The 21,830-nt window shown below is 36.2% G+C and overlaps 1 protein-coding gene across 1 annotated transcript in view; it reads left to right on the forward strand.

Annotated features, from left to right (window-relative positions):
• Positions 1-19,438, forward strand: part of LOC110105265 (probable magnesium transporter NIPA9) — a 37,533-nt gene extending 18,095 nt beyond the window's left edge. Inside the window, 4 exon segments of the mRNA XM_028694292.1 lie at positions 14,666-14,730; positions 14,732-14,781; positions 16,468-16,638; positions 18,956-19,438. Coding sequence (XP_028550125.1) covers positions 14,666-14,730; positions 14,732-14,781; positions 16,468-16,638; positions 18,956-19,178 — 509 coding nt within the window. The 3' untranslated portion in view covers positions 19,179-19,438.
• Positions 19,439-21,830: the final 2,392 nt, after the last annotated feature.

Below are 21,830 nucleotides of genomic sequence, written 5' to 3' on the forward strand. Positions count from 1 at the left end.
CTACAAGGTCTTTTCCTTTGTCATTCCTCACCCTCAGGTGCACCCTACTAGGCTTCTTTAAATTCTTCTTTGGAGATAAGTTTTCATACTTAGCCACCTCTTGTGATTGCGATATTCCTTGCCTTCGTTGTAAAAAAGCTAATACTTAACCTAATGCGGACTTCAATGGGGATAATGCCATACTTTTCTCATAGTGGCGCATTTTCCCTGGAATTCAATCCAAGATCAGCTCTCTCTGTCACACCCCGGGTCCGGAAGACGGTACACCTTGGCAACATATGATGAAATGAAAAGAGAAAAGATTTTATTTTGTACTCACTAGAAGGAAAGATAATAAACTAATAATACAATTAAATATATCAAAGTAAATAGTAGAAATAAAAGTAAATATTAATTTTATTAATATGAATTTAAATAACAGTGCAACAAATCAATATAGCTACTACAAGCAAAATAATGTGAAAAAAATAACAACATGAATAAAACTTCCCAACCTCAAAATCAAAATGCAAAATAATCTGCTATAAAATATAAAATATAGTCTACTACTGATAAATTTCCTCTTGAGGTGACAAACCGCTAATCACATTTGTAGGACTTGTTGTAAAGAGATAACAACAATTGATTTTGATAAATCAAACTCAACAAATAGCTCCTATCTATCAAAGCATAAACGACAAAGGAATGAGGCATGCAGTATGATCATCCAAAAAGTGAGAGTAACAACCTATATTCACTAAATCAAAGTAGCCATGAGATATGCCATGTTTTCTACTATAATTTTGATATGCTAATGTAACCAATGCATATATCAAACTCTATACACATAATGTAATTCTAAATATAATCACGTTGGGTATCATCATACCTCTTAATGACCTAGTAGTCATTTATGCTTTTTAGCTTAGGTATATATATATATATAGTCGGTCTGTCAAGTACCCTTCACCAGGAATGTAAACACTAACCCAAGAAAATCTATGATTTTCTATAGAGTCATCACTCTGTGGGCCCATCGACATGGCTAGCCAATATCTAATAGGGTTTCCCGACCCGCATACCATTGCACACATGTGACATGTTGTGGGCTCCGAAAATTCGGCCCCGGCCTCCCCGCCGCGCGATTTCTTTTTTTTATCTGAGCGAGGGAGTTTTAACAAACTAAGTTCCGGGGTAAATTTTGGCACTTTTCAATAGGTGTAACATTTTCAATATGGAGGTTGTTATTTCATAATAGGATATGATTTGCAAAGATAACATTATGACCATCAATTGAAGTGCATGTATTAAAAAAAGTCTACACAAGGAGTCTGTATTTAGAAATTTGAACATTTATAATCAAAATAAACCTATCTATTCAACTTTATTTATTATGAACATAAAAAGATCTTCACGAGTGCATAGATATATAAAAAAATCATAATAATGATAGGACTGACAATCTAAGTAATTATCAAAGCGCTTAAAGAAAATAACACATATTGTTCCCCTAATGAAGAAAAGGTATGTTTATCTCCAAATAAATAACAGCTATTTATCGTGGTTGCCACGAAATCCAACCTCAATTGTGATTCACTTGAATCCACCAGGGGGTCTTACAAGGAGTAAAAACAAATAATTATAAGTACGTTGTTGAAGACATCCGAATTAATTGATCTAAAATATACTACAACTAACAAAATATATGTATAATGAGGGACGAAAATCGAGAAAACATAGGGTTTATTCTACTCAAATAAAAATGATAACAAAATGATTTCTTCCACATGAGCTAGAGCCCAACCAACAATGAATTCAAGGTTATACAAAATCAATACTAATCTAATCCAACTTTGCATTAGACCCAAAAGAAACTTTTAACTAAATGACTTGAAAAATAAGAAGAAGGAGAGGAGGATATACTTCTTGCAAAGGAGGATTGATGTCGGCATTCAATGGAAGGGTGAGAACTTCCTCTGACGGCAACTATGAGAGAGAGAAAATCATCCAACGACTGTGAGAGAGTGGAGAGGAAGGTTTGGTGGTTGTAGAGAGGCAAACGAATGAGAATAAGTGATGCCCTACCCTCCCTTTGGCTTTAAACGGTGAGATGGAAGGTCAGGAGTGTGAAAATCACGAGAGGAAGCGGAGAATCACATGATTATCAAGATTGGGGAGAGACATCGCGTGCTAGGGACATTCAACATAATTTACGACATTTCCAAAAGCTCTCAAGTCGACATCAATGCTTGTACCCATATTTACTTCAGTAGACAAATTTCAAATTTTAAATGAATCAAAGTTTAAATTTTAAAATGAAACATAATAGAATATGCTAGCTTAATTGGAATGGTGAGTACCACCTTGATCATTTTCTCCAAAGAGTTATGCTAATCGTCAAGTACATAATCCTGAAGCTCCACAGAGTGCTAGCAGCCCTTAATAGAAAGAGTTGGTATCATCAACCTCTTCGGTGCTATCTTGGCTGGTGGAATCCTAATCAGCCATCCTCAGTTGACTTGATTAAAAAAGGTGTTCTTTTAATCTTTTTAACCTTTTCTCTACCCTGTTAATCTTAATACTTTTGGATGAGAACAAGATAATATCTTTCTTAAATCCCCTTATTGCAAACATGTTTTGGAAGAAATTCAAACTCTACGTTGCCCTATGTTCATGGAGAAAGACAATGAAATTGACTGTGCTAACAAAAGAAGTTGGCATCACCTGAGCCAAAACTAGAACAAAGAAATTTAGAATCTCTCTAGCTTCGGAAAAAAAAAAGAAAGTTGCAATCTGAGTCTAAATTGATCTTGGTAGAAATATAGCTCTGTCTTGGAAATATAGTTTGGTGACTTTGTCACCCTGATGCTCTTATAGAAAATTCTTGACCATGTCGCAATTCTGATGTACGAAATCTAAAATCCTTCCCTTTAATAGAAGAAGTGAATCTCCCCTCGGACTTCAGGAATCTTTCTAGATTTGACCACTAAACCCACCATCATTGAATTAGAAACTTTGAACGAACAATTTGTGCATTTTAGCATCGTCGTCATCACCTCGACACATCAACACCGTCACCTCTTCGCGCAAAGGTATAATGCTTTTTGAACTCAAAAACTCTTCAAATCTTATTTTTTGCGCTCGCGGCGCACAGGAAAAATCACATATGCATGCTTTTCTCTAACGTGGAGGGAGAGAACTCGGTACGACGCCTACGGCGAGGCATGTGAGCCTTGTGCACTCATTTCTCTAGCATGACGGGGACAACCCTAAGTACCCGTGTATGTGCCATCATGTCTACGGGAAAAAATAAAAAATCTTTCAAACAGGTACCTCCGAAGACCTATACATGGCTTTCTCTAATGTGGCGAGATTGAACACTACGACTGCGGTGTTACCCGAATCAGTCCATGCACGTCTTTCTCTAGCATGTTGGGTAGGCTAAGACTCCTGAAATTTCTCCTAAATGGGGGAGATGTTGGGAGGCTACTGAAAGTTCGTATAGATAATGAATTGGACTTAAGAAATTTTAAGAAAAAACTAATTGCACAATAAATAATGCAACGAGATCCAGCCTCAAATAAATTTACAGGGGAGCAAACGTTTCAGCAAATAGGGGACTCAACTTCAACTAGGGGTGTCAAGACTTGACCCGACCCAAAACCTGATCCGGAAAATTCTTGGTTCGGGTCAACCCGTTTGTCATACGGGTTGGGTTAGGGTTAAACAAATCAATCCGTTTAAAAAATTGAGTCGGGTTCAGGTTGACCCAAAAACCCAAAATCACCCATGAAGCTGTGCGGTTTGAGTGACTATACGTTAATGGTTTCTTTGTTTTCGCATTTTAGGGTTATTCACTAGTTCACCTCTTGGGCTAATTGGCTCTTCCATTCTCATTTTGTTTTGTGTTTCGTGCTCATTCTTTTATTCGTTCTGTGTCTTCTGTTGACATCGTGTTGCCTTTCTCTTTTCGACCTCATTGGCTTATCTTTTCTCTATTTGCCTCTTTTTTCTTACCTTGGCCTCCACCTACTGTGCAATTTCTCATCGTTTATGCAATTTTGTTGTTGAGGGTCTTGGTTTTTTTGACTTAGTCTTGGGTTGCTGCCATGGTGAATTCGATTGGTTGAAACTTGAAATGTTGCACTTAGCTGGGTTGCCTATTTGCTACATTGCTAGGTTGTTTTCCTATTAATTGATGTTGGAATGTCATATATATGCTACACTATTATCATTACTCTATTTTCCATTTAGCTTGCTATTGTGGGGTACTGGGGTTGTTTACTGTAGTTTGCTGTTGTGGGTTTCTTTCCCTTTATTTTGAAGTAAAAAAAAAAAATTAAAGTAAAACGGGTTGGCGGGTCAATTCAGGTCGATCCGGACCTGGATCGGGTTCGGTTCGGGTGCGGGTTTCCAACCCATTTCCCTAAACGGATTGGGTCATATGATTACGGGTTGGTTTCGAGTTTGACTTGAACCCGATCTGAAAACCCGTTTTGACACCCCTAACTTCAACAAGACTATTGAGAACCTACTTTGCAGATAGAACCACAGGGAACTAGTCCTTAATCTAAAACAAAATTGTAATTTTTTAAAAATAGCATATTCCTTAAATACAATTAAACAAGTGAGAGGCTTATGGTGGACAAAACCCCAAATACAATTTGTTTGAAAGGAAAGATCAACATGGATTTTATCTACAAACAACAACATAAAATTCTCAATGAGCATTAAGAGTTGTCATGATTATTGAAATACAAATATCAACAAGCAACATTACCAGGTTCATTATGCATGCTATAGGTCACCTTCAAGGATATCAAAGAACCTGCAATATACATAACAAATCATCTATAAATGGCATCAATAGACAATTAATCAGCATAACAACTTACCAACGGTCATATGCAAGGAATGCAACGTACCTACAAGCAAAACGGGAAAGATGCAAGGAAATTATCCTGCTAACTATCAATATTGATGCCAACTACAGATCACCTTCAAGGATAGCAAAGAATATGCAGTATACACGACATATCATTTATAAAAGGCAACTCACAGTATCATGCAATGAATGCTACAATATCCCTTTAGTCAATGCGAGCTAGATTTTAGGGGCATGATAGTCATAACACAACAAGTTGATGCATTTGATGAGTTCGAAATGAATGAATTACCTTGCAGATACATGTAACAGTCACCACAAACATTGAAAATCAATGTGTAATGAATGTAATAACTCACTAACCAATATGCATGGAGAGGTTATTAATGAATGTCACAATGCCCTGCAATCAATATCAAAATGCAAGCAAATGTATTAGACCCCACGAGCAACAAATTTGAAGTCAATGAGTGATGTTCATATTAGTCATCCAAGGAAACACAATCGATATGTTGTAAGGATGACCGGTCCTCTATGAACAAAGACATACACTCTATACACCGTATGCAGGAAAATACAGGAGAACTCCAGCAAATGCGGCTCCCCGTAGCCAATATCAACACAGTCGAATGCACGAGTCCCCTACAAGCAGAAGATTTTGATATGCAATGTATGGTGAATGCAAACATACAGAGTGCAACACACGATAAATGCAAACATCCACTAACTGTTCACTTACGGGCTAGAATCATGAACCCATCATGTGCACGACATGTTATCTTCGAGCAAATACAAAGGATATTATAGTAAATGCCCAAGACTATTCGTAGGAATAACATTATCTGTGTTGTAGTCGATCGATTTTTCAAAATAGCCCATTTCCTACCTTGCTCCAAAACATCGGACGCCTCCCACATTGCCAAACTTTATTTCAACGAGGTTGTCCGCTTACATGGTTTACCCAAAACCATTGTATCAGACAGGGATGTGAAATTCACCAGTTATTTTTGGAAGACCCTTTGGATGAAAATGGGTACTAAATTGCAATTCTCTGCAGCCTTTCATCCACAAACTGATGGTCAAACCGAGGTAGTCAATAGGAGCATAGGCAATTTGTTACGATCACTAGTAGGCGAGCATATTAAGGATTGGGACTCCATACTCCCCACAACTGAGTTTGCCTATAATAATTTTGTGAACCGAACCACTAGCCTAAGTCCTTCTGAAATTGTTTCGGGTTCAAACCTTAACAACCACTATATCTCATACCCAAGTGCTCTAGGTATAGGACTTTTGAATCTGCATCATCATTTGCTTCATATATGCATGAACTTCATAACGAAATTGCACGACAAATTGAAAAGAGCAATAATGATTATAAACTGTTTGTTGATCTTAAACAAAAATTTAAAACCTTTGAAGTTGGAGACTCCGTGATGGTGCGGATTCGTTCGGAACAATTCTCGCAAGGAACAGTTAAGAAGTTGCATGCTAAGAGTACTGGACCATTCAAGATAATTAACAAAATTAATGATAATGCTTATGTAGTAGATCTGCCTCCAGAATTCAACATCAATCCCTCCTTTAACATAGAAGATCTAGTTGCATATGAAGGTCCTGATTTCAACCCACCAAATTCACTTATACAGCAGCCTTGTGTGACCCCACCATGTGAGAACCCTGTTGACCTGCAATGGCAAACAAAAAAAAAAGAAAAAAAGGAAAAAAATCAAATTGTCATACCTGCTCGCACGTCGTCGCCATCCCTTGCACGTTCGACGTCATTTCTCCCACGACGCCTTGCCTCGTTGTTAAATATCGCAATCATCTCTATGAACAGGCCCTTTTCTCTCACGCTCTCCGATCTCTCCCTTTCGCTCGCTCTCGCTCTTGTAGCACGGTGGAGGGGAATCCGGTGCAACAGGTGCGACGAGGCGGGTAAACCCTATGCACGCTCTTTTAGAGTGGTGGGACGGTCCTCGACCTCGACATCAGCACCGCCGGCCACCAAGGTATATCTTCCTTAACTCAAGTTCCCGTTTTCGATGTTTGAGGCGGACCGGGGAACCCCCTATATGCACTCTCGTAGCATGGTGGGAGGAAACCCAGTGCGACGCCTACAACGAGGTGGGTAATCACCTAAAACTAAGATTCTCGTTCTCATTGTGTGCAACGGACCGTCAAACCCCCTATACGCGCTCTCGTAGCACGGTGGGAGGAAATACAGTGCGGTGCCTACGACGAGGCGGGTAATCGCCTAAAATCCCATTTTCGGTGTTTGTTGAGGACCGGGGAACCACCTATATGAGCTCTCGTAGCACGGTAGGAGGGAGCCCGGTGTGACATATACGTCAAAGTGGGTAAGCCCTATACACGCTCTTGTAGCGTGCTGGGGAGATTCACTTGCGCTCTTGTATGAATACCTTTCAAAGACCTCATACACGCTCGAGTAGCATGTTGGGATGAAAAATGTACGGCCCGATGTCCCCCGACACCTACCATACATGCTCGAGTAGCGTGGTGGGAAGGCCTAGTCTCTCAGATTTTCCCCTAAATGGGGGAGACGTCGGGAGGATACCGAAATTTCGGGTGAAATATTACTCGGACCTGTTTTGAACTCAAAAGGACAAGGACCTGAACTCCAAAGAGCAGGGGACTTGTGGACTTGAACCTGAACAAAACCTAAATGACTTCTAAAAGGTCAAATCCAAATAAAATGAAATCAAATTGGAACTGAATCAAAATCAATTTGAACATGTAATTGAACTTGCAAAGACTTCAGAAGACTCTGAACTCAGACTATACGACATTAAATGGGGACTTATAAATTAGATGAATTCAAGTCTAAGTGAAACTCGAACTTGATGTGAACAATAAAAAACCTGAGCTCAACTGGGTCACAAGAGACTTGAATATCTATAGGCTTCAGGAGACCTGAACTTCTACTCAAACTCAATCTATAGTTTGAATACGCATATCGGTTTGAACTTGAACTAAATTCAAATATGGGTTTAGATACTGGATCTAAACAAAGTATAGAATAACATGGACTACTAAATGATCAACAAATAATCAAGCTTCAGCTACTAGCAAACATGTATGAGTAGGTGTAACGAACTCCTACAATAGTCCCTATGAAGTCAAATGTGCCATGCTTGCAAGTACGACAGATGGGTTGCAGAATGCATATGTGTCCCCTGTATGCATTACTGAAACTTCCAACACTAGCAACTTTGCATGTTGATTGAGAAGGCGATACTGGAAACCAATAATGTAGGACCCTCCTCTACAAGCAAATACATAAAAACTACCACCTGAGATTGGTGAAAGGTGGATATGATGCAGAAATAATGGCTCTTTTACGAACACTTCTAGGAAGGCATAGTTTATACAACGGGTCCCTGCAAATGAACATGAGCCGCTTGTGGATAACAACAGTGTGTATATCGTAGGCACAACGAACCACTGCGGACACAAGCAAATATGTCATCTACAATGACGGTGACCAAGATCTACAAGTACATCGGGTATAAAGGGCAACATGATGTATGCAAGAAGGACACCCCCCTGGCGGAATGGAGGAGATGTTTGAGCAAATTCGAACTAAACTTCCTGGTGTTCTAAAATTCCTTCTTGATCATATACTCAGGAAAAAAACAGTTCTGATATCTACAAACATCAGAGAAAACAAGTCCACTACACTGACGACCTCAAAAGGAGTTCTCTTCAAAGCAGAAATCATTAATTTCAAATCCTAAAAAGACCTCCCCTGTGAATCAGAAAGAGGGAGTCGACATCAAGATGAGGAGATGTCTCATAAAATCAAGACCATAACGCCATCGGATCTGCAACACTTATGCAAGCAGACAGAAGGCGTCTACAATGTACAACGCACCGTCATCGGATCTGCAACACTCGTACTAGCGGACAGAGGGCGTGTATAAGCTCTCAAATGAAATGTTGTGCATTCAAATGACAATTACCTGCACAACCAAAATATGACAAAATACCCATGCACGTGCACCATAAATTGTATACTCATAGGTACACTAAAGGGGTAAATACAATCATAACCCGTATGGGCCCCGGCGAGCGTGTTATTGGTACACACGTGACACCTAAGGATGTTGCGCGGATCAATAAGTGAATTTGGGTTCGAACCTGATCCTTCTATACGGACCAATGGGAGTCGACAGGGTTCGAACCTTCAAACAAATATATGGTTGTGGCGACCGGTGTATTTATTTCAATACATTCATATTAGACCTTCAAGGCCTAAAATCAAAAGAATTCACTAAACAAAGGCACGAAGCCTATGAAACTCGATGCCCTATCGGCAAGTTGATAAGGTTGACAATGTTCAATCAAATGGAAATGACCCTAAGTACACCCCGATGATGGCCGTGTTGAATGCAAATCTCAACCGGAGTGGTCCATTCACAAATAGTTTCAAATGCCTCCCAAAAGTCCATTCAAAATCCAAAACTCCACATAGTCCAAAATCCAACAAATCCCAAATTCCAAGATATTTAAAACTGAAATCAAACCATCAATCTCTTAAAGCACAAAAAACCATCCACCCTCCGCAATAGTTTGTCGAGGTGTACAAATCTGAAATATAACTTCAGCTCACATAGAGCTAATGCCTAGTCGAAAATATCACTATGATCCATTCTCAAACAATCTCTTGCCGTGTTCTCTAACCGGCGGTTCTGCCGCCAAATGGCACCGCAGGATAAACGGTTATGACGACCCAGGGCCCTCTGAACTGAGTGGTTTTGCCGCCAAGTGGCACCACGAAATACCGGTTATGGCCAGAGCCAATACGTTCCTTAGTGGCATCAAATCCTTGAGATATAAGAAGGTGGACACGATTCTGAGTGATGACATCATCTCCATAAAAGAAGGTGGACGACGGAGGTACTTGATTGGTCGAGAGGAAAACCTGAGTCAGAGGACACGTGGTTGGATCACGAGGAGCTATAGCAAATTGACCTCGACGCATTGGAGATCTATGAAAGCACCCGGGGCGCTTACTCGACGGAGTCGAGCTTTCCCACCCTTGGAGAATGATGGGACATCGGAGCTTGAAAGCCTATCAGAGACGTGGCCGTCGATCTACGGCCACGATCAAGTCAATGTATTTTTAAGTTGTATTATGTATTTGTCTTTTATTTATTTATGTTTGTAGTTGCTTTATTTGTTTCCCCTTTTTACCCCTTGCTTTAGGGTGGTCATGTGTAAGCCCAAAGGGGTTCGTCATCTTTTATTTTTAAGTCCATTATATGAAGTTATATATAGCCCTTATGTTCACTTTTCATGGTTAATGATTGAATAATAAAATTTTATGCATTGTGAGTTCTTGAGAGAGCTTGAGAGCGTTTGGGAGAGAGAACCCTTGGAGCTGGAATCGTATCACCCGCCAGCCTTGGAAGAGTCCGGGCTCGCGGCTAGTTCGTCGTATCTTTTCTTCCTCCCGTTCTCCACCCTAACCCGCCGGCCCATACACCCCATCCCCTTTCAAGACGCCGCCCCTCACCACCATCCTACCCGTTGGCTCATCCCACCACCACCACCACCTCAAACCACCACCCTCCTCCCCTACAACCACTAGCCAACTTACCCAAAACCCCACCCCCACCTGCTGGCCCCTTCACCTAACCGAACCCCAAGCCCAAGCCGCCGCCCACTTCCCCCTTTAGGTTTTCCTGCCATCATTGCTTGCAATTACCTCTTTCCTAATTAGGTTTTAATATTTTAGGTAACTCAATTACTTTTCAAATTCAAATTTATTTGAATTTGAAAAGTTACCCAAAATACAAATCCTATTTTAGGAAAGTTTCCAAATCCCTTCCTATTTGAGTTTTAATTTAAACTGGGATGAAATATCTCTTCACAAATTTAATTCCCTAACTCCATGAAGCATTAAATGCTTCCATAAAAACCTCTCTAGTCTCCCTATGCTGCCGGCCCCCATATAATTTCCCCTTGGATTTATTTCCTAAAGCCAATCTCCGCTCTTAGAAATAATTCAAGCCATCATCCGCCTCTATTGGCCGAAATTTCCAAAAGTCCCCACCTCCTTGCTATTTTCTAAAATCCCATCTTTAATTTTTGGAAGTAAATCCCAGCTCCCCCTCTCTTGCCCGCCGCCCCACTCTCTCTTTCCTTTCATTAACCCCTTTTAATCAAGGGGACTTATTAAGGAGTTGTTTGAATTAAATTCCCTCCATAAAATCTGAACCAAAAGTCTTCCCCTAGCCTCCTTCATTGGCCGGCCACCCCCTCCTTCTCCACTTCAACTTTTTAGAGAAACTTCTTTCTCTCTAGTGGAGTCTTCAAGGGAAGCAACAACGATCTTCGTCCACTCATCAACCTTATGAAACCAATGAATGGACGATCCGAAACTTGACTACGGATTCTCTTACGACGAGCAAGGGAACGTCAACATCCTCCACTCCACCTTCTTCGACTTCAACCCAGAAGTCGATAACTCCATTGAAGAGTACGTGGACCACATCATCTTCACACTTTCAGAAGCCATCGATGAACAACTTGCCAATATCCAGTGGCAAATTGTTTCCGGACAACAACAAGGGTGAACTTCATCCCCTATTCACTTATCTTCCTATTCCGCTAATCTTGTAGGTGGTGATCAAGTCGTAAGGAATCGTGCCTCGCTTTCTACCTCCGTTTAGTAAACATAGGATTTGAGTGTACTTTCTATGTTACTTATGTCGTTGTTAGATTAAGGATTTCTATTGAATAACTACTTAATTAGTATGTTGTTGAAATTCTAAATTGTTTTAATGATTCAAATACTTAGCATGTGATTTAGCCTAAGCGTAGCTACCCCTCTTACGTTTTCCATTATCGTTTAGTGGCTAATAGTCTTAATTGTTATTTGTTCTTATCAAAATCGTGCAAGTTCTTATCACATTCTTTTAAAGCATATTTAGTTCTGCATCATAACTCCTATGGTTGGATGACTATAAAGAACTCTACCATGACTTTGATTGAAGTTGGCCCACGCACCTACAGAGGCTTCTACTCCATCTCTTTCGTAAGGTTCAAGATTAGTTTGGAGATCAGAGCCTTACTTGTAGGCATGTCAAATTCTGAAGTCGTAAAGGATTTGTTTATCTTTTCCACGAAAGAAGAATCTGGAGAGCTGGATTCTCTGCCTATCCTACATTTAGAGAAGTTTCAACTCTGGTTTTTGTTATTTGAACACTTTCTAAAACTTGTCGGAGAGACTTTCCATTAGGCTATTTACTTATGGAACTTGGGATAACCTCCTGGTAGAATTTGCCAGTTTAATAGATATCTTACTAGAAGAAACCCATAGGAATCCATTCACAATCTAGAACTTATTGAAGTTCCTCTGATATCATCCAACTATAAGCTTAACTCACCTATGACACAATTAGCTACACCAAGTTCAATCTATGTAATCATATTGTATAATAAATTTTTGAACCCTTACCGGGATTCTCACTTATATATCTTTGGTTACTGGTTGAGCGTGAACTCTTGCAATCTGAAACCTTCAATCGAAGCACTTCTCATAAAATTCTATCAAAATTTCTCTAGGATTCTTCTCAGAATATCTCTCTGATTTGTCCTTTTATAGCTTGGTTGAACTCACTTTTTTGTGTGAAAGTTATTCGACTAGATCTTCTGTAAAATAATTAATTTCCAAGACTAACTGAGACCTAGTTTCCCTGTCACCTTTTTGCACTTTGGGCTTGATCTATACCTTAGTAAGGTATTGATATATTTTTTACAGATAAAATTGCATCCACACATATGTTAACTGGTTATGCTTGGTTTTATACTTTGATGTACTCTGGTAGACTCTGGGGCTATTTGGTTTGCTGCATTAGGAGTGTAATATATTACAAATGCAAGGGTTTTGAAATATTGGTGTTTGGTTTGAATTAAAAGGAATGCAGAGTAAAATTTTGAATTAAAAGAAATTCACTTTCTAGTTCAAATTCAGTGTATTTAGAATTTCTCTGATTTGATAGATTTCTAAGTATACTACAAATTCATCGACATTGCCACCGCCAAATGCCACCTCTGCCGCCACCAACAGCCAACCGTCGGCCCTTCCCGTCACCGCTGGCTTCCTCCTCCCGCCTGCCACCACAACCAACCTCATCTGCCCTCTTCCCGCCATTGCCAGTAGTTGTCGTCCTTTGCTACCCACCTCCCACCATCGTTGGCCACTGTTAGCCACCCCTGCCACTGCCAGCCACACCCATCACCGTCGGCCACCCAGCCACCACCGCCCACCCACGCAACCATCTGCCACCCTCTCCACCTCTAATCGTCGCCGGCCACCCCCGCCGCCATCGAACCTTCGCCATTGGCAGGCCACCCCGCCACTGCTGGCATTCTCTTTACACTGCATTCACTTTGCTTCAAGCCAAACAAAAAAATAGTAAAAACCTATATTTAATTTAGGCCAAATTTTAGAAAGGAATAAGTTTATAAATTAAATTAGTGTAAGGAGCGTAATATAAGAAAAATTTTAAAAGGAGGAAAATTACCAAAAATAATTTGGCTTGGTGCATTTCTGTAAGCTCCAAATAACTTGGCGTATTCTGCTTTTCAGAGAGAGATGGTAGAGAGTATAAGGAGAGAGAGGGGGGTGATGCAGGTAACATAAGTGGGGCGGGTAAAATTTTAAAATTAATTAACTTAATTATTTGATTAAATATTTAAATATTAAAAGTTGCTTAAATATTTAAAATAAAATTTTAATCAACTTTAAATATTTTAATTAACTTTCAAACTATATTTTATAAAGTATTTAGTTTAAAATAATTAATTTAGAAAATTAAATTTATTCATGAATATTAATCATTTATTTTAATTCAAAATTTATATTTATTTAAATTGAAATTTATTTTAACATTCTATTAATTTAAAACTTCATTTCATTTAAATATAAAAATTTAAATAAATTAATATAAATATGAATGATAAAAATATTTAATACAATTTTTAATATGATGAATATTATAATTATTATATTATATTTAAAAAAAAAATAAAATATATATTACACTTTATATTTATTTTAAATGAAAAATTTAAATTTTTTAAATTAATATTTAAATGTTAAAATAAATTTAAATTAAGATTAATTAAAATAAATATAAATATTTAATTAATATTTTAAATTTATATTATTAAAAAAAGGCTTTTGAAACTTGGTAATTAAAAGATTTAAAGTTATTAGAATTTTTTTATATTCAAATATTTAATCAATATGTAAGTAATTAACTTTCATATTTCGGCTCCTCACTTAACTTACCTGCATCTTCTCTCTATCAGCCCCTCTTTCTCCTCCACGCCCACCTCTCCTTTTCTCTCTCTGCCCTCTCTTTCTCTCTCCTTGTACCTCCGTCCTCTCTGCTCTCTCTTTTCTCTCTCTCTCTCTCCTCTTCTCTATAAATGTGCAGAATACGATCAAATTTTTTGGTGTATTTCAGAAGTCGCCAAATATTTTTGGTTATTTTGCTCCTTTTTAAAATTTTATTTATATTGCGCTCCTTACACTAATTTAAATTTTAATCCTGCTCCTTTATAAATATTTTGTCTTTTACATCTCAACCAAATAACTCCAAAGTATTTCTAATACACTGCAATTTTTTACACTGTACTTCTTTTTCAGGCAACAAAATAGCCCCTTTATTTTTTAGATATAATTCTTTGAATAAAGATGAGTCTTCGAACAAAGGAATTTTTTTAATCAGATAGAGTTGTTGATTTACCTATTGTTGTTTACAGGTTTTCTTTCTGTAATATCAAAGTTGGGCTTTGTTTTCTCTGAGCAGGGATATTCTATGATGTTTGGTTCCAATATGCATATTAATTAGCATATGTTGCAGTGCCGTTTTGGATTTGTTTGTCAGGTAACCTTCAGTAATTCATCTAAGATTTCATTTGGGACAGCTTTCTTATTGCTTTCTAAAGTAACTTTCTAGTACAAAAATTTCTAGTTAAAAAAATTTTTTTTACTAAAAAGTTACTTTAGAAAGCAGTAAGAGAGCTGTCCCAACGAAGCGTAAGTTCTCTCTATATAATTGGTTATGCTTTCTTTATAAACTTTGAACACAAGCTTGTAATAGACGAGCCTGGTCCTGTCGTCGGTTTAGACTTCATATAAGTGGTAGTTTAATCAACCCGCAAAGCTTAATGTATAATGCTGAAGATTGATCTTACCTAACGTAATGTGTCAGTCTTTTTTTTAATCAAGTAATTTGAAGAACCAGTAAAGTTATTTCATTTCTCGATAATTCTCCTTATCTCTAAAATTTATGTGCAACTATTTCTGTTATTAGTTCTTATCTCTTATTCTCTCTAAGATTGAACACTGTATTAGAGGCTAATAATATAATTGGAGAACACACACAGATCATATATATATATATTACTATATATATATATATATATATATATTAGTAGTATATATATATATTTAATTATTATATATATATATATAACTTTTTCTTCAACTCCCTCCCCCCGGGCCCTACGTCAGCAGCAATTAACATTTTGTAGTTTCTGTCTGCTGTTTTGAGTTCAAAGTTAAAGTTAGAATTAATTTTGATTCCCTGTTACCTGTTTATTAATATTTAATACTACATGGTCTGGGTGTCTGTGTCTTGACCATTTTCTTTTAAATTGCTAGAAATTTGGACACTGTAATTATCTAATAGCTTATTGGTTTCCTAGGCAGCATTTTTGGTTCTTTTTTTGATGGGTCTTTTTGCTTTTATCCAAATCTCATCAATGGTTTGATAAATGTAGAAAGCCTAAAACCATTTAGCATGGTTGCAGTGCGTGAAGTTCATGCTTCAAAATGTTTATTATTTTTTATTATAGATTTTGAAATATTAAAAATATTTTATGTATTTTTATAGAATCAAAATGTATAAAATGATTTAAGTATCGATCAATTATTGTAGACTTGAAAGATTCTAATGTGTCGTTAAGATGTTCAGCAAAGAAAGTATACTACGCATGTGTGTGTGTGTGATGTGAAATATCATAATTTGTTTATGCAACAGAAACAGAAGTTCATCATCAAATTATGATATCACTATATCAAGGATAAATAGTCAGAGTGATACGTAATGTTTAAAAAAAAAAGATAATAGAGAACTACAATTTAAAACGATGCATATGTGAAGAGTAAATTGGGGATTGAAAATGCAAAAATATCATTGAAATGGTTCTAATTTGTTAGGAGGCCTGAAGTATGTTGAAAGAGATTTAGGAAGATGAGTGCAGCAAAGGTAGCTCTTAGAAGGAATGATCATTTTTTTGTTTCTTGAAACTAGCACAAATTATTTAAAAGAAGCTTAAATTGTAATGAATTCATGGATGGTGGAATCATGTGTTGGTCTATATCTTTTAACTGCTTGAATTTAGGTCATCGTTTATAAATTATTGAGCAAATGACTAATTATTGCATGTTTTGGTTATAATGAGCAATGCCAGTATAGTATTATATATTCATGTTATCTATGCTTAGCATCAATTTGTTGTCAGGTTGTATATCTTGCTTCTATTAAATTCTAACATAGTTTTTGTTGTGGCTGCGGACAGACTCGAGGACTGAAACACGGGAGGGCTATTGTGGTTTCCACATGCACTGCAGTTGCCTCCATTGTGAGTGGTGTCCTTGCTGGTATGTTTGCGCTTGGTGAAAGCCTTCCTTCTGCTCCAGTTGCCCGGCTTTCTTTGTTGCTTGGATGGTAAACTTTATACCACTATTACTTTCTTAACTTTTGTTTAGTTTGAAAAAAATCAAGCCAAGAAGGAAAGAAATGGAAATTAAAACCATCTTTGCTTTTGGTGTGTGTTAGGAAGTGCATGCACTTTTCACAAAAATCAGAGGGGTGAAACACAAAAAATTTGGAAGAATGCCCCAAAATAAGTTTTATTGAAAAAACTATAAAGAGAAATGCAAGATACAATTGGATCTTCAATTAGAGAGGAAGATCCGGCTCTCCCAAATCCCTAGCTGCCGGCTAAAGCCCAAATAACCTAGAATAAACTAAATTCAGCAAACTCCCAAAATATAATTTGAAATCATCCCATAGTTACCCTTAAATAAGCTCCCATAATTCCCTCCCAAATCAGCCCCATTTCCCTAAATAAATCTCTCTCAGATTTTAATTCAAATTAGATTTATTTTTCTAATTAATTCACTCCTAATTGTAATTAAAATTTTTCTAAACAACCCCCCCTTAGTTCCTCCTCATTTTTCCTAAATAATTCTCTCTTAGATTTTGAATTCAAATTAGAGCTCTTATCCTAAATAATTCCGTACCAATTGTAATTAAAAATTTTTCTAAACAATTCTCCTTTGATTAATAACATTCATAAATAGTTCCCTATTGATTAGGATACTTCCTAATTCCCTCCCAATCAAATTGGCCAGTCTATCAGTGTGCTAGTTCAGGGTGTAATAAGGAGGAAAAAGAAAGTATAAGAAATTTGTTCTTTTTCTTCTTCTCTTTTTGTTGTTGTCAAAAAGGGGGAGAAAATATTGCTTGTTCTCGTATTTTGTTCGTATTATATTGTTTGTTCGTATTTTTTTGTTCCGTATCGTATTTGTTTGTATTTTAAAAAAAAAAAAGGCTTGTGCAAATGATGGTGAACCTCCTTATTCTCACATGTTTATCCATTTAGGGGGAGTTTATCAATTCAGTGAGAGTTTAGGAGATTCTTATAATTTGAAAATTATATAAACAATAATTATTTTGCAATCATAAAAAAGGGGAAGATTGTTAAGAGAGTTGTTATTTGCATGTTTTACATTTTTGCAACCTGTATAGTTTTGATGATTCCAAATATTATTGTTTTAAGTATTATATTCTCCTAACACTTTTTGGAAGAATTATTTTTTGCTCTTGTGTGAACTAACAGTTCAGGATAATCGAACTCCAGACTAATGAAGACTTCAAATGTTCGTATTATATTGTTTGTTCGTATTTTTTTGTTCCGTATCGTATTTGTTTGTATTTAAAAAAAAAAAGAGACTTGTGCAAATGATGGTGAACCTCCTTATTCTCACATGTTTATCCATTTAGGGGGAGTTTATCAATTCAGCGGGAGTTTAGGAGATTCTTATAATTTGAAAATTATACAAACAATAATTGTTTTGCCATCATCAAAAAGGGAGAGATTGTTAAGAGAGTTGCTATTTGCATGTTTTACATTTTTGCAACCTGTATAATTTTGATGATTCCAAATATTATTGTTTTAAGTATTATATTCTCCTAACACTTTTTGGAAGAATTATTTTTTGCTCTTGTGTGAACTAACAGTTCAGGATAATCGAACTCCAGACTAATGAAGACTTCAAATTAATTTCAGCATAAGATAGTTTGTAAATTGAAGTCTGTATTTTTCAATTTTTTGAGTTTGAATGAATGTGATTGTAATTGAGTAACTTAGCACAAAAACACACTTGGGGAGATCTTTAAAAATCAAATTTTCTTATACTGATCGTACGGGACGAACCAAGTTCGTATGGGACGATCAGGTCAGTTATCCCCTCGTAAGAGCAATGGAACGAATAGGAAGTGAGAAAATTTTTCTAAGTCCTAATTGTCCAGACGAATTTCCCTATTTGTCTCGGGACGATGTGCTCTGGATTCTCACTTTGATGGATTTTGCGATCTTTTTTTTGTGTACATGCTACAGGTCAACTTGTGCATATCTAATAAAATGTCAAACTAAGAAATATAAATTACAGAATAAAATTAAAACGAATACTAAATTTGCTGGTGTGTTTGAACAGTCAAATTGCCATAAAATTTCCTTTTTGATTTCCTTCCCATCACTGGTAAATACAAAACACATTTTACAAAAATCATAGATTTCATATTTAGGATGGTGATAATTAGATATAAACAGATTTCATATTCTCATAAAAAATGAGTAAAAATCAAATCAAATCGAATATGCGTTGTATTTTTTGTGAATTTGTTGTATCGAAATAAATGAGGCTTATACCCTTACATCTATTTGATTCAGATGTTTTGATTTATATCCCCACTGCAGGCTCTTCGTCATATCTGGAATCATTCTTCTGTTTTGCTCTGCACGAGTAATGTCGCTTCTTCCAAGGCCTCTTCGGCGCCTTCTAAGGAGCAGCAAGGAGAGGAACCACAACCTTAAGCGCTCCCCTTCTACTCGACAGAAGGATTCAAGTCCTAGTGCAGTGATCCATGCCTCAAATTTGCACCATTTAATGGCATCTTCAGCTCTTAAAGAGAAACCCTGAAGGAGAAACAGGAAATATTACTATTCTTCATTTCCGAACAAATTTACCTTTCTTCTTATAGTATTCGTGACCCCCCTCCCTTCATCACTGAGTTGTGTACACTCGGAACATTCATCCGTTAGTGATGGTAAAATGCATTGGAGAGATGCTTTAATGCGGTTAATGTTAATGATAGTTATTTACTCGAAATCAAGTGGCATTATCAACAGTTAGCAGATATGAAATGTCAGATTTTAGTCAATGAACAAATAATTTAAGGGTTTGATTGTTTGGAGCATAGGGTGATAGGGGGGCTTATTTGGTTGTTTGTAGACAAACAAGCATTAAAAAAATAATAATAATAATAATAATTTAATACTAATCGTTTTTATGAGAAAGAAAAATCATTAGATTTGACATATTTTTGAGAGGGCTAAGTTTAAAATTAATTTTGATGTCTAGTTAGCCCAGTTAATAATGAATTTAGTAACTTTTTCTTTTTTTAAATTTCAAGCAATCAGTTGGTCCTATATTAACATTCTCATGTATATGCAACTAACATTAATCTATTGGTTGGGAGTTTTGTCTATCAACTAAGAATTCTTGAGTTCAAAGTTTATATATGTGATGTGTGTGTAAGGATGCCTTAATTGATCTACATGTTACCCAAAAAAAAAAAAAAGAAACATTCTCATAATCTTCTTTTAAGATTAGATAGGACTATTTTATGGGTAAGGAGAGGATTCTTTTTATCTATAATAATATTATAAAGCATCTTGGAATTTCACCCCCTTCAATATTTACTAAAAATGTATACAATCAAATATTTTTTGTTCATTCCAATTATTTAATTGAAATGCTTAATAAATATTTCTAGGAACAAGAAAATCTTGATTATTTCATTTAAATTCAAGCCAATAATCACAATTAAAAGTGGGAAATTTGACTTAGTACCCTTTATAATATATGTGTTTGGATAAATATCTGTTAAATTTTTTTAATGAAATATACTTTAGAAGTCTACTTATGATGAAAATACTCTTAAAGAAGATATCTGATGAGTGTAAATAATATTATGTTTTGTATGTTAAATTGTTGGTGAAGTCATTTTGTTTTAGCTATGTTTGTGTAGGAAAATGTAGGAAATGTGTAAAAATTTCAAGTATAGTACAATGTCGCGGTGTTGGATACTATACTGTCGCGACGCCATCATTGATACCGCCAGAGCACCAAATACATACATGATTGTGCCAAATCTCTGTCTAACAGCTCCAAAGCATTAGAGGAATCAGCGTTGCAAAGCCTAATATTGTCTACATAGCGTCGCAATGGCAATTTCCAGCGGTGCTAAGCTAAGAGGAGTGTCATGTGGATGCCGCAGCACTCAACCGTCATCTGTGCTTCATCGCTACAGCTGTAACCATTGAGGACACGATCTATTTGCGAAGCGACACATCTATTCACTAAACAACAGGTCCACATCAGCAAGTGCCGTAGTGGAGGAAATCCTTCAGCACTGTGGCGTTAGTTCATTTTATGGGTGCCACGACACAAGTTTCTTGAGCGCCGTGGTGTCATAATCCATTTTCTATTTTTCTATAAATAGCTTGTTTGTAATGTTAGTAAGAGAGTTCAATCACTTAATTAATTTCAATCATCACATTGCTTCTCTACCATTTTTTTAGGAGTGACAACTAAGGAAATTCAGGGAGAATTAGATCCACTTCATATAAGTGTTTGGTCAATATTTGTTCAAGTAATTCTTTAAGTTTAAGGAGGAGCATAGAGGAGATCCATAAACCTATTCGGTGATATCTTCTATTTTATAGTTTTTTTTTCTTTTGGCAATTAATGAAAATAGTTTGCTTTACTTGTTCTTGATGTCTAGCTAAATCCTTTAATTTTGGATTAATGGTGTAAATGAAATATGGGGTACTAATGAATTATCTTAATCAATAATTTTATGATGTAAAAGGTCTTCATTTAATGCACATAATGACCATTTGTGTAGTTAATATCACGTGTAATATGGAGCCTAGGAATAGGAAAGCAGACACAATCAGGTATATTGGATTGGTATGAGGCAAGCATAGGCATAAAGCTTGATATATATTAAATTTATAAAGATGAATTATAATGTGGGAGTTTTTACAGTACATGCTTTACTTACTCTTCCAAGATTTTCTTAGGGTGACTAACTATGGGAGCTTATTGTGATATTGATGTTGGAATGGTTGAATTTATCATTTATCTCTTCATGCTTAACTAAGCACAGTTGGTGATGCATATTCACTGAATATCTTCAATATAAAAGAGAATTTTTAGAAAACAAATTGTATTTATATTCCATCAATCCAAAAATTTTATCCAAATATTGTTTCATTTAATTTTTTTTATTGATTCTAAACCAAGTGGTTGAATCTTCAAAAAAAAAACTTATTTTTATTGAGTATGGTCAATGTTAAAATTGTACTAGAAGTACTAGTAATTAAAAAAAAAAACCTTTTTTCCTCGTGGGATCAATACTCTACTCTATTACTGTATTACTTGATTTGACATGTATACTTGCGTACATTAAGTGGAGTTTTTATAATCTTTATATGAAAGAAAATCTAAGCATTGTTTAGGGATTCATAGAGCCCTAAATTTCTTTCATAATTTTTTAGGTTACTC

Source organism: Dendrobium catenatum, unplaced genomic scaffold (genome assembly GCF_001605985.2).
Source record: "Dendrobium catenatum unplaced genomic scaffold, ASM160598v2 fragScaff_scaffold_448, whole genome shotgun sequence".
NCBI classification, from domain to species: Eukaryota; Viridiplantae; Streptophyta; class Magnoliopsida; order Asparagales; family Orchidaceae; genus Dendrobium; species Dendrobium catenatum.